At 54.9% G+C, this 14,330-nt stretch overlaps 1 protein-coding gene across 23 annotated transcripts in view; it reads right to left on the bottom strand.

The window, feature by feature from the left end:
• Ncor2 (nuclear receptor corepressor 2) overlaps positions 1 to 14,330 on the bottom strand; it is a 162,324-nt gene that overhangs the window by 86,003 nt on the left and 61,991 nt on the right. For all 23 annotated transcript variants that reach the window (XM_052167904.1, XM_052167921.1, XM_052167923.1 and 20 more), the window contains 2 exons: positions 7,487 to 7,666; positions 3,008 to 3,121 (listed from right to left, as the gene is read on the bottom strand). In XM_052167904.1, coding sequence (XP_052023864.1) covers positions 3,008 to 3,121; positions 7,487 to 7,666 — 294 coding nt within the window. The remainder of the gene's footprint in view (positions 1 to 3,007; positions 3,122 to 7,486; positions 7,667 to 14,330) is intronic.

The raw sequence follows: 14,330 nt of genomic DNA, 5'->3' as shown, positions 1-14,330 counted from the left end.
GAGCAGCTTCTGCCTAGTGCTACGGTTAGTCGGTCCACTCTGGGCTCTTCCGTGCCAAGCTGAGACCCTGAGACCAGCAGCCTCAGGGTGTGGTCAGGGCACAAGCTTGGGGCCCTGAGCCAGTAATAATGATTCAGCTACAGTATCTCGGTGTGTGTGTGACAGCTCTGCGGGGATCAACACCCGCTTTGTGCTTAGGCAAACGGGGTGGCACTTAACACAGTGGGGCCACCAGGAACTGCTTACACAGCTGGAAGAGTCTTGGATCTGGGGGGGAGGGGCCTAGGACCCTGTGCCCTGCACACCACATCCACTAGTGGCTAGACCCGCAGCTCAAGTAAGGATGTGCTTGAAGGAGCTGGGTCGCAAGTCTGCTGTCACTCCTTGGGAACTGGGGACACAACAAGGACAGTGGCTTCCTCGGCGACTGCCTCAGGCCCACTCCCTGTCACACCACTCCCCACCCCAACTCCCACACACACACCCTCCTCCCTCACCATCTTCTGCCACCCTAGAAGCTGAAGCTGCCCATCCCCCAGCTAAGATGGCTGGGGCCTTGCTACGTGGCCCCTGCTGCTCCCAGACCACAGGGCCAGCCACGCCCTGGCATTTCTTCCCTGCCACACTGTCCCAGCTATCTGCCAGGCCCTACCCACCTTCCTCCCCAGAGAGGGCTCAACTCCCCCACAGCCCCCAGACTGCCCTCACCTGACGAATGTGCTTGCCCGCCACAGGAAGGCAGCCCCGGGGAGGTGGCTGCCTTGCCAGGGGACAAGGCCTGACCGAGTCCCTCACATCTACGCCAGGGCGACCACAGGGTTCTTAGTGGACCCACAGCCTGGCCCCAGGTCACCTCTCAGCCTGGCTCCCTAGCTCCGACACGCTGGCAGACAGCAGACTTGGCCACTATGCCAATACCAGCCCTGGCACACGACAGGTTCCCAAACACTATTATCCGTCATCCTCATGTGGAGACAAGGCCAGCTCACTGTAGGTGCCTGTATGTACTCATCAGAGCTAAGCCAGCCTTGCCCAAGCGTCAACAGGACTGCATCAATCTGCAGACAGAGGTCAGAGGCCATGGGGACACCCAAGGAGAGCAGTCCAGCTCTGACTAAGCACACAGGTACTGAAGGTCTGACCCTGTCAATGAGGTAGTCAGAGCAAGAGGGACACCACTGTCTGAGGCCACCAGGTAGCGTGACAGAGAACAAGGCAGAGGGCAGGCGTTCCCTGGCATTTTGCAGGATCCAGAGCCACACAGCCAGAGACCCTGGGGCTAGGTGCGGCCAGCAAGGTGCAGCCGCCACCACATACTGCACAATGCCCCGATGTCACAGGCATGCCCCAGCGTCTAAGAGCAACACTCTCAGAGTGCACATATGTGTCCACACGAGACCAGGCTGTGCACACGTAGCTACACATGTGCTAAGCAGACATAAGTGTACGACATGTAAGTGCACGGTGACCACTCCAAATGGTCCACTTATCTCACACACACGCACAGCCGCGTATGTGATGAGGTACGATTGGCAGATGTGGCCCCTCCCACCCAGCCCCCCCTTTACTCCCCGACTGTGACATGCCCCTCCTCCAGCTGCTGCTGCACCCGCCTCAGGGATGCCCACAGACTCCCCAGGAGGTGGAAAAGTCACTCACTGCCCTTGAGGACAGATGCGTTCCAGATGCACAAGGCCTTGGGCTGCCTGACCACAGGAGCACTGGAGGCAAGCCCCCGTCCTGCCTCTTTGTGGGAAGGAAGGGGGATTAAAATGTAATCCTATTGATAGATCACGGAGAAGGCTAGCCCTGCCACTCCTCAGGGAAAGCTAGGGAGGCAGCTCCAGGCTCAGTACGGGCAGAGGGACAAACAAGGGTGGGTCACGCACCTCGGGGACTCCCCAGCCAACTCCAAGCACCTACTATAACTGGTTGTGATACAGGCCTTGGCTAGCACAAGGCCCCGGGGGTGGGGAGCATCTGGGTGAGGGAAAGAGCAGAGGGACTTCCCTTAAAGAGGGACAGCTAAACCAAGGGCAGCAGGAAGGACATCTGGGGAGCCAGTGTCCTCCACAGCTAGAGAAAGCCACACTTCTCTGGCCACCTCCAGCACAGGCAAGCAAGTTCAATCTTTTTTTGTTTTGCTTTGTTTTTTGAGACAGGGTGTCTGTGTGTAGCCCTGGCTGTCCTTGAACTCAGAAATCCACCTGCCTCTGCCTCCCAAGTGCTGGGATTAAAGGCTTGTGCCACCACTGCCTGGCTAGGAAATTCAATCCTGCTTCTGAGTCCCAGGCCCAAATCTATGTTGCTGTGCATTTGCAAGCAGGTCCCCTGCCCTCTCTGGGCCCCTGTGTCTTCCTTAAGCAATAAAGAACACCTACTTAGATGCTATGCTATGGTGCCCAAGGCACAACCCTTGGCTGGCTCCCTCAGGTTCCCCCTCTGGGCTTTGGTTTCTCGCTAGAGTCCAGGCAGCCAATGCTCAAAAGCCCAAAGCTCCTCACAGAATCAGCCAATGAGAGGGGAGAGATGGGAATGTCCCTCCTGCCCACCAGGTACCAGGCTGTCACAGCTCACAAGCTTGAGGGGACAGTGGGAGCAGAGGCCAAAGCTGAGAATCAGGCCCTGCAGCTCATGAGCCCAGTTCAAATCCCACAGCTACCACGTTCAGGCTGTGTAACTCTGAACACGTCACTCCCTGTCTCTGGGTCTGTTTCTCCAGGTGTGAATGGAAAGACCTATGATGTGCACCTTCCTAGGACCGACCGGCCGGGCAGCTAACTGCCAGTGTCAATATTGGCATCACCAAGTGTGTCACTAAATCTGCTATGCGGCTATGAGGTGACAGAGCATCTCAGTGACCAGCAGGCCACCCCCCCCCCAAGCCCTCCTCCAGCCTGATGCTTATGCCAGGCATGGCCCCTGGACCGCCACTCCCCACCCACTTGCCAGCCCCCATTGTGTTAGGGACGCATGGTTCAAGGTGACTTGTCCCTGCAGGCCGTACCCGGTTCTCGTCGTAGATGATCTGGACCAGGCTGCGGTGCTTTGATTCTATCGGTGGTGGTGACACCGGCTTCTCGGGTTCGGGCGGCTTGGCGGCCTCCTCCTCCAACTGTTGCTGCGGGGAAGGGGACAGCGTGAGCGGTGGAGGCCGGAAGCTGGGGCGCTGCTCCCCCCTCCCCCGGTTGCCCATAGCCACACACAGGAAGTCAGGCTGATCGCCATTTCCTCTGAGTCACGCAGAGACTCAGTGTCCTCCTTGGCAGGGCTCCCTGGTGGCTGTGCATCCCAGCCTGGACCAGGCTCTCTGGGTTCAAATCCTGCCCCAGAGACAGAGCCGGAGGGGAGGAGGGAGCTCTTCCTTGCTAGGCCTCACTTCTCATCTGTGCACAGGAGCTAACTAACTGGTCTAACCTGAGGACTAGTGTGGTCACACAGGTGAGAGACTGCACTGGGTTTGCACCCACCACTACTGCTACAAGCTCATGGCTCCGAGAGAGGCCGCAGGCACAGAATGAAGGCCTCAACCTGGAGCGTTACCCTTCTGATGGGTATATTGACACAGCCTGTTGAGAAGTTATTCAATGCCACTGAACTTCCTACTCCTCCCCTGCAAACAACTAATCTTCCGAGGACTATTTACTATTACCATCATCATTAAAACACCCTCACCCCCACCCCTCATCCTCATCACCAATCACTACTACTACCACCTCCATTACCATAACATCAGTCACCATCCTAACTACCACCACCATCAGCAGCAGCAGCACCCTCGTCCCCATCGCTGCTGCCATTTCCATACTTCTAATGGGTATACTGACACAGCCTGTTGAGAAGTTATTCAATGCCACTGAACTTCCTACTCCTCCCCTGCAAACAATTAATCTTCCGAGGACTAAACCAGGAGCTATGTGGAGAGGGCTGGGAGAGGCAGAAAGGAAGACTCGCCAGACAGAGCTTTCCACCAGCATCAGAATCGCAATCATCTTCACCACCACCATCACCATGATCAACACCATCACTACCACCATTATCCCAGCTACAATCATCACCATTACCACAATCAGCAGCAGCACCTAATCGTCACCATCAGATCATCACCACTGCTACCATGGCCATCAACACTGTCACCTTCATTACTATCATGAACATCACCATCACAAACATCACCACCACCACCACCACCACCACCACCACCACCACCACCACCATCATCCTACCATGATCACTAACCATCAACATCATCACCACCATTACAATTACCATCATCATTAAAACACCCTCACCCCCACCCCTCATCCTCATCACCAATCACTACTACTACCACCTCTATTACCATAACATCAGTCACCATCCTAACTACCACCACCATCAGCAGCAGCAGCACCCTCGTCCCCATCGCTGCTGCCATTTCCATACTTGCCGCCTCGGTTACGATCACCATCACACCGACTATCCCCATCATCAGCATCACTATCAGCATGAGCATCAACCCCACCGCCAGGAGCAGCAGCAGCAGCAGCATATGCCCGTGTCTTCACACTGGACCCCTCCCTCATCCATCATGTCCGCATCCCTTCCTGCTGCTGCTGTCTGCTTTACCCCAGAGTCAGGAGCCAAGACCAAACAATTCAAGACTCTCAGGCTCCACGGGAAGCCAACCCCTAATGTGACCTACAGAGGGCGCCATGCGTGCGATCAGAGCAGGGTCCACTCTGCTTACTAGGTACATGCAGCTAGCATGTTCAGTCACATGGGAACAGAGCTTCATGGCCCCAAACAGGGAGAGGATGAGGCAGGAACAGTCGGCACTGAGGTCAGAAGAGCCAAGCTGCCTTGGTCCTACAGTGCCCCCTGGTGGCCACTCTCACAGATCAGCTAAAAAACAAAACCAAAAAACCAATAAACCAAAAACTAGGAAACCAGGAAACCTAAGGGTGCAGACCCTCCCCCAGGAGTGAGAAGGAACCAATGTCTTGGTTACAGCCCTGACCAGACAGCACTCCTCTTGGCCTCAAGTCAGATTTCAGTTCCATCACTCAGGAGTCTAGAGTAACTGCGCCTCTCTGACCCTCGGCATCTTCCTCAATGTGACCTGGCAGTGACATTGCATACCCAAAAAGGTGTTTGGAAGATCCAAAGTCACACTGCACATCTGTCCTGGTGGGCGCAGAGCTGTAACAGCCCGGCTTCACACAACCATCGACCACACCCTACACAGTCACAGTGACCAGCCCCATCCCAGGACCATCAGGAAACAGCGCTGGAGAGAACCTGAAAGAGCTGCCCCCCCGCCCCCCAGGAGCAGTGGGAAGCAGGGACAGTCACTCGAGCACACGACATGGCACACTAGAGCCGCACAGTCGACTAACACTTTTCTTCCATAAGATGTTTGACTGCTCTGTGACCCCTGAGCTCCTTATGCTGAGCACACGAGGCAAAGACACGAAATGTGAGTCCGTGCGTGGGAGGTGTCCAGAAAGTAGCTCCACAGACTGTCACCAGGGTGACCCTGAGCTGGGAGACGGGACACTGCTAAATGGCTCTGCGTCTGTCAGGACAGTGGAAGAAGTGAACTGCCCATGAACTGTCAACCTTAAACTGATTCACTTCTGCTTGGGAAGTTTAGTTTGGGGGTGGGGCATGCGGAGGGGACTGGTCAGGGGTTATGAGTGGGTACTGACTGCTCTTCCAAAGGACCTGGGTTCGGTTCTCAGCACCCAAGTTGGACAGCTCACAACTACCTGTAACTCTAGCTCCAAAATGCCCTCTCAGCGCCTCTAGGCACCTGAATGTGCATACATCACACACACACACACACACACACACACACACACACACACACACACACCAAAATGTCTAAGTGCATTTAAAGGGGAGGGGCAGGTGTGGTGGTGGCGCACTCTTTTAATCCCAGCACTCAAACAAAGGTCAGAAGCAGGAGAATCTCTGTGAGTTCAAAGCCAGTCAAAGCCTGAAAAACCCTGTCTTCCCTCATGCCCCCTCCCAAAAAAAGGGGTGCTGAGCCAGGTACTGGTGACATACACCTTTAGTCCCAGCACTCAGGAGGCAGAGGCAGGTAGATCTTTGAGTTCAAAGCCAGCCTGGTCTAAAGAGTGAGTTCTAGGAAATCCTGTCTCAAAAAAAAGAGGGGGATGGGGGAAGGTTAACCACCAGAAGCCGACAAAGCACAAGATGGAGAAAACCAACTCCACAAACTAAGCAGCCATATGCACACACACAAGTGAGTAAGTGTATTTTATTTTCTTAAAATGTTTTTATTATTACGTATTTACATCACATACATATGTGTACATCCGTGTATATGTATGTGCACATGCCTGAGGCTAGGGGCTTCCCCTGAGGGTGGAGTTACAAACAGCTGTAAGCTGCCAGATGTGGGTGATGGGAATTGAACCTGGGGAGTCTGCAAGAACAATACATGTCCTTAACCACCGAACCATCTTATTCATTAATATGTGTGTGTGTGTGTGTGTGTGTGTGTGTATTAAACATTCTTTTCTAAGATACCATTCAAAAAAAAGCAATTTAGGTAAGAGGAAATAAAAATAAAAACTTAACTAGTAACAACAGCTCAAGTCACTTGTTCTCAGACTTGATCAATATCCATGCAGGTAACGGTGGCTCCAGCCCAGTCCCAAGCCAGGCCTGGAGGACTGAAGATCTGAGTTCTCCACTGGTCTGGCACAGCCAAGCTGACCATACCAGGGCCCAGCCTCGCTCTGAGATTCTGGGCGGCCATCTTGGAAGGCCTCACTGCCCAGCTCCCAGCTCCCCATTTGGCTTCTCATGTGAGAACAGCCTAAGGCTCTTTCTCTGCACTGGGCAGCCCACGGTGCCCAGGAAGCCTTGGTCCTCCCCCCACCCCACCCCCAAGCTCAGGGCCCTGTGTCAGGAGTACCCATGGTGCCTCTCCCAGGAAGCCTTGGTCCTCCCCCCACCCCACCCCCAAGCTCAAGGCCCTGTGTCAGGAGTACCCATGGTGCCTCTCCCAGGAAGCCTTGGTCCTCCCCCCACCCCAGCCCCAAGCTCAAGGCCCTCTGTCAGGAGTACCCATGGTGCCTCTCCCAGGAAGCCTTGGTCCTCCCCACACCCCACCCCCAAGCTCAGGGCCCTCTGTCAGGAGTACCCATGGTGCCTCTCCCAGGAAGCCTTGGTCCTCCCCGCACCCCACCCCCAAGCTCAGGGCCCTCTGTCAGGAGTACCCATGGTGCCTCTCCCAGGAAGCCTTGGTCCTCCCCGCACCCCACCCCCAAGCTCAGGGCTCTTTGTCGGGAGTACAGATGTAAGAGCCTGATATGCCCAGCCCAAAGGCTTCCAGAAACAAGACACACACACACACACACACACACACACACCTACCTGGAAATTGCGTGGTTCCAGGCACCTGAGGGTGTGGGGCCATGTGGGGCCAGGCTCCTGCCCTCTCCAGGGGGCCCCTCCCATCCCCACTACTCACCTGCTTCTTCTTCAGCTTGGAGATCTGCTGCTCCACCATGGTGATCTCCCGGTCCACACGGTCCATGTTCTGAATCAGCTCCTCCTTGGACAGCCGAGACGGCGCCAGCTCTAGCTCAGGCGCGGCGTGCGGTGGGCTGGGAGGCGACACGGGCTCCAGCTTGCCTGCTAGGCTACGCTCCTACGGATAGTCAGAGTGGAGAGAGCGCGATCACCCGAGTTTGTCCAGCCATGGCTTCAGGCTGCGGCATACTGAGGGCCTACCCTGAGCATCCCCACGCTCGCGGGGCTGCGCATGGATCCTGCCTAGCCCTGGCCAGTCTTCCCACGGCTGTGTTCTCTGAAGACAAAATCCAGGAGGCCGCCAGGCGGCCTGAGTAATGACAGTCGTCCTCCTGGCTAGACCTCTCCTGTTTCCCAGCAACAGAAATAAGACTCCCACAGCGCCCCCCGCATATGCCCTCCACATGTGCGTGGTGGCCTATGCAAGCAGGCTGCAGCCTCTGAACTGAAGCACTCAGCTTTTCAGAAAGCCACACCTGTCACAACACACAGAAGCCAGCGGGGTCACCGGGCCTCGCTCTTTTCTGTTTTCGCAGAGCGAAGAGATAGAAGCCTTGTGCACATTAAGCGAGCGCTCCGCCACAGACCTACTGCCCACGCCATCTGTTACCTTCGACCTTTGAAAGATGTATGAGTGCTTTGCCTACACGTGTGTTATCTGCGCCACATGCAAGCCTAGTCCCTTCAGAGGTCAAACAGAGGGAGGGTCAAGAACCCCTGGAACTGGGGCTGAGACAGCCGCAAGCCACATGGATGCTGGGAACCACCAGATCCAGGCCTTCTGCGAGTGACCCCAGTGGTGAGCCATCTCTCCCTATGCTGCCCAGGGTGTCCTGTCTCAGCTTCCCTCATACTGAGGGGACAGGTCTGCACCACCACCCAGGGCTCTCCTTCACCGATGGGCATTCATCGGCTTCAGCGGGCTGCTCCTCCCAGAGGCTACCGGTGTATCTCCCACATGGCCCCATGCCTGGCTGCTCCACAGTTCCCTCTGTTCTCTAGCTAGTCAGGGACCACCCAGGCTGCACTGGGATGCTCTGGGAACAAAGAGGTTAGGAAAACAAGCTAGTTCTCATCTAGAGAGCCCTGGGCTCCAATCCCAGCCCTGCTCTGCCTGCAACACCCAGTTCTCTGACCACAGATAGTGCATGGAGGTACTGTCTGCCTCAGTATCCCTATCTATACAATGTGGGGGGGGGGGGTCCCGGGAGCGGGGACAGGAGTAGTTTCCCCTCCACAATGCTTGTGAGCCTCGGTGCATCCATAGCCTCTGACACGCTGTTATCACAGAACAGTACTGTCAAGAAAGGTCTGTCCCTGGTTCCCAGCTAGGTCAGCCCCACCCTGTTCCCCTCTGGGCCAAGACAGCAGCTGCTGGCAGCCATGGCCCAGCAAAGTCAGCGGCTGCTCCCCGCCCCCACACAGCTGCACTCTAAGGACAGAGGACGCTTTATTCCTGGGAACAACTGCAGCCTGGGCAGCCAGGTGCCCCACCTACGCCCACCCTCATCGCTCTTGCCACTAGAAGAGCCTACAATTCCATTTGTCCCTTTCCCTCTCCCTGTCTGCTCTCAGCCCAGTACTTCGCCCCGACCTCATGTTATCATCTAACACAGGACAGAGGAACACAGCATACTGGGGACGTCAGACTCTCCTCCCAACAGAATGCTCCAGGAAACTCTCACTATCCATCTCCAAACAGAAGGTGGCACTGGGTATGATCCCCCAAGCCCAGAGTTCATATTGTACCCTCTGCTCGGTTCCCCCAAAGCAGAAGAGAGAGAAACAGACTTAGAATAAGGGTGTCTGTCAGCTGTGGGACCGCGCAACCTGAAGCCAAGGACCAAACTTCTTGTAGTCCAAGATGGGCTCCAAAGCCATGCCACCTACAGAAGGCCCGGCCCCAAGTCTGGGACAGCACAGAAAATGCAGCTGGCAACACCAGCCACTCTGTGTGGCTGAGCCTCACTTCCGGGACCCGCTAGATCAGCCTGTCTCTCATGGTGGCTCATCCTTGGGACCAGGCATAATATGACCCAAGCCAGACCCCCTCTGGTGTACAAACACGCGGCAGGTCCCCTTTCTGATATACATGCTGCCACATAATAAGGCGCAAGAACAAAGGCAGTCAAACACCATCACAGAATCATCCAGACAGGGAGAATCCACACACAACAGACTGCAGGGCCGGGAGAAGCCATACAAACAGCTCCCTCACAGATGGAGGACCACGTTCCAGAGGATGAAAGCCTGACTCCTGACCGTCCTGCTTCACAGATGGCGAGCCAATGGCAGGAGAGATGGCGCCTGGTATGCCAACATACACTGAGGGCACCTGACAAACTACCCTCTAAGTGACAGGTGACTTCGCTTGCAGGTGACCCCCTCCTTCTGTAAGTCCCAAGCCTGAGGACAGACAAACCCTAAGCCCAACCAGAAACCAGGCAGCAATTTAGTTCTCTGCCCAGACTCTCTCAGCCAATCAGATATACTCATCTGTCCATCTGTCAGTCAGTCAGTCAGTCAGTCAGTCAGTCAGGCTCTCCCCAGTCAGTCAGTCTGTCAGGCAGTCAGATAGACTCACTCTAGACAAGTAGTCAGATTCCACTGAGTCAGTCACTCTCTGAGTCCTGTGCCTAGGCAGAAAGCTTCAAGGCAGCAGTAAGAAATGCTGTTTCTGACATAAAGACCTGTCACAAAAGGCCTGGGAATGGAAACCCAAGGCTGATCCCTTCCCATCTCAGCAGAGGCCTGTGGCCAACGGCCACACTGGCAGGTTCCAGGCCAGAGCTGAGGGAATGGCAGAGATGGCTGGGTCAGCAGAGCCAAGGATTGGGGAGCTTGCACTCTGTGGGTCTTGGACCTGTGGGGGATAGGGATGGGGGTTCCCAGAGTCACACGTGCTGTCTTTCAAGCACTCCAAGAAGCAGCGTGGGCCACGGGGCCACCAGGGCAGAGCTCAGCCAGAAGCTATCAAACCTAGATTTCATTATAGGCACCGAGTTCAGGGTCTGTGCTTAAGCTGGTGTCCCAGGCCCCAACCACACAAGGATCTTTCAAGAGAAGGTTCCACGGCGACATCCCGGAGTTCCCCAACAAAACAGCAGAGATACTGGGCAGTCCAAGCGGGAGGATACTGCCAAATGTCAGGAGGCCAGAAACACCCCCCAAACCCCTGCTCCCACCTCCAGCTGGACCCCTCACAACCATGGTTGCTCGGTTGCCCAGAGCTGTGTACATTCCCTCTCTCCTCACGCATCCAGTCCCCTGGAGCCTGGCTCCAGCCCAGATGGGGCCCAGTCAGGGGAAGGAAGGACAGATGGTGGGAAGGCGAGGCAGAGATGGTGAGGGACAGAAAGTCAGAAACAGAACAACACAATCAAACAGAAACAGAATGGGAAACAGAAACAAGGCGGAGACCCTAAAGGTGTGTGTGTGTGTGTGTGTGTGTGGTGTGCGCGTGCGCGCGCATGCGCGCGCACGCTGACTAGTTTTATGTCAACTTGATGCAAATCACAGTCACTTGAGGGAAGAACCTACACTGAGGAAACACCTCTCCCAGGTGACATCAGGCTGCCTGCAAGCCCGAGAGAGCGGCTTTTCTTAATTGGGGATTGATGGGGGAGGGTGGAGCTCATTGTAGGCGGAGCTGTCCCTGGGCAGGTGGTCCTGGGTTCTCTAAGAAAGCAGGCTGAGCAAGCCATGAGGAGCAAGCCAGTCAGCAGCACCCCGCATGGCCTCCGCATCAGCTCCTGCCTTCCCCCCTCCAGCTTCCTGCTGTTTGTTCCTGTCCTGATTCCTCTGAGGATGAACAGCGCATAAGCCAAATACGCCCTTTCCTTGCCAAGTAATTTTGGTCATGGTGGTTCGTCACAGCAAAAGTAACCCTAACTATGACAGATATTGGTACCAGAAGACTGAGACGGCGCTGTGACAGACCTGACACCGTGTGGTTTTAGGGGAGGATTTTGGAAGGATTTCAGAAGTTTGGGGGAAAAAAAAAAGCCACCAAGTGTTTAAGGTTCAGTGAGCTATTCTGTAGAAATGTAGAAGAAAACAACACTGAGAAAAACGCAAATGACAGAGGCTTGTAGAGTCGTGGGGGAATTCTAAGCGCCTCATTAAGACCCTCAGGGCCGTTGAATACTTGCTATTTTGAATTAAGACTGGTGTCTGGTCAGCCAGGACTGAAGAGGCAGCCACGATTTAACAAGAGACCAGCACACCACTGAAACGAAACCTTTGCTTTCCTGTGACAATTGATGCTGGTCAGGGTAGGGGAGACATCAGCAGTGACTAAGAACAGACCTGCATCACTGAGGTGAAATCTTCTAACACGCATTTCCTGAGACCCAGCACCCAGAGGCAGCCAACACTGAACCCTGCTCTCCAGCCAAACTTGGTAATGTAAGAGTCACCCCGGTGATACTGGTTTTAAAGACATGAAGTGGTCATGAAGGCGGAAGCTGGGATTAGGCACTGAGAGGGGAGGGGAGGCCATTGGTGAAGGTGCAGCCTCTGTGGCAGCCCAGGACTAAAGGGATCATGCTGAGAAGGTGAGACTTGGCACCATGACTTGAACCCGAGAAAGGCTATTGGTGAGAGTGCAGCTCCGTGGCAGCAAAAGACCCCAACATTTTGGAGATGCCAGTACCATGGGATGCCCACCAGGAACAGCAGCAGCGGTGGAGACAGAGCCAGGGCCAGAGCCGGGAGGCAAGACCGTGGAGGAGCCCAGAGATCAAGAGAGAATCCCATGATGAGCTACACTGTAGATTGGGTTTGTCTTCCCTCTTGAAATAAATCATTTAGCTTATCTTTTATTTTACAGGAGCTCAGTTGAAAGACTTTAAACTTTAAAAAGAAAAATATGAAATTTGAGAGCTTTAGAGAGATTTTGAATTTTAAAAGACTGCTTTTTCTGTATAGAATAAAATTTAAGGACATTAGAAGGGAATGGGAGACAGAGAAAGACACACACAGAGGGGATGGGAGGAGAGGGGAAGGGAGGGGAGGGGAGAGGAGGGGCAGGGGAGGGGGGGAGGGGGGGAGGGACAAGGGAAGGGAGGGGAAAGGGAGGGGAGGGGAGGGGAGCTGGCCAGGAACACATGGAGAATGGAAGAGGAAAGGGAGAGAGGGAGAAAGGGGTCAGGGAGAGAAGAGAGTCAGAGAGAGAGAGGAGCAGAGAGCGCGAGGAGTGGCCGCCAGCCCCAGGTAGAGCAACCCAGGACTGGGTCTGTTCCCAGGTAACTGCTGGGCGGGGCGTGGAAGGAATGCTAACAGACCCAAAGCTCCTCTGTCCTCTGCAGGCACTGCACACATGATACAAACAGCCAAGGCAAAACACCCAAACAGAGAAAGTACGTTTTGAAAAGATATAACCTCTGTACAGACAAAAGACTGATATTTTTGTTTGTTTGTTTGTTTGTTTTTCGAGACAGGGTTTCTCTGTGTATCCCTGGCTGCCCTGGAACTCTCTCTGTAGACCAGGTTGGCCTCGAACTCAGAAATCCGCCTGCCTCTGCCTCCCAAGTGCTGGGACTACAGGCGTGCACCACCACCGCCCGGCAAAAGACTGATATTTTAAGAAGACAACTTTTAGTGTGCTTGAATTTGGAAGGCTGTAGAATGTTTTCTATTGTGGTGTCTTTATTAATGTGACATCTGGGGGAAGAACAAGAAAGGAAAAGCTGTGGATCAACGGTGACGTTTTTATGTCAGGTTGACAAGGGATCAGTTGTGCTGGCTAATTTTATCATCAACTTAAAACAAGCTATAGTTATCTGAGAGGAGGGAACCTCGAATGAGAAAACGCCTCCGTGAGATGGGGCTGTAGGCTAGCCTGTGGGTTAGCACTTTCTTAATTACTGACGATGGGGAGAACCCAGCCCATTATGGAGGGTGCCGGCACTGGACTGGAGGTCTTCGGTTCTCTAAGAACTGAGCAAGCCAGACAGCAGCATCCCTCCACGGCCTCTGCATCAGCTCCTGCCTCAGGTGCCTGCCCTGTCTGAGTCCCTGTCCTGACTTCCTTCCTTAATGAGCAGTGAGGGATCTGGACCCAAATACCAGATAACCCCTTTCCTCCCCAGGCTGCCTTTGGCAGTGGTGTCTCATCACAGCAGTGGCACACCCTGACAAAGGCAGGGTGCCAGAACACCTGAGCCACAGGTGGCCTCACTGGTGACTGTGAGGACCAAACCCTCAGAAGAGCCACAGGCTAGACCTGGAGCACTCTGGCAAGTGGCTAGTGACAGCAGAGGCTGACAGGTTCCTATGGAGAGACAAAACCCAGACAGAGCTGGTCCTGAGACACCCACCCGTCTGCTACCCGTGGATGAAGGCTTACCATGCACAGCCCCTCCTGTTTTCTAACAGCAGGGACAGGGGCTCAGGGATAACAGGGGATCTAGGGCAGGGAAGAGCCTCCTGAAGGGCTTGCCTACCTGAACCCCATCCCCCACTTCAAGCTCTCAGCCAAAGCTCCAAACAGGGATGTCCGAGGATGCCTCCAGAGCTGGGAAGACCCTGGCACATAACAGACGCTGTAGGCGCACTCTGGGTATTGGCTTAGCACCCTTGTGGCCATCCTGGTTACGCCCCCTCATTGCTGGCCACCCCACACTGGCCCCCACCTAGCCCGGGGATGTCTGACTCCGCTTGCAGTACAGACAGGAGGAAAACCCCACCCCACTGTCCTGAGACAGGAGAGTGGGAGGAAAGGTGAGAGGTCACTACCACAGTCCAGGGGAGTGACGGGGGCCTGGGGCAGCTGAGGCTGA

Source organism: Apodemus sylvaticus, chromosome 22 (assembly GCF_947179515.1).
Source record: "Apodemus sylvaticus chromosome 22, mApoSyl1.1, whole genome shotgun sequence".
NCBI classification, from domain to species: Eukaryota; Metazoa; Chordata; class Mammalia; order Rodentia; family Muridae; genus Apodemus; species Apodemus sylvaticus.
This window is presented reverse-complemented; position numbering and strand designations above follow the sequence as displayed.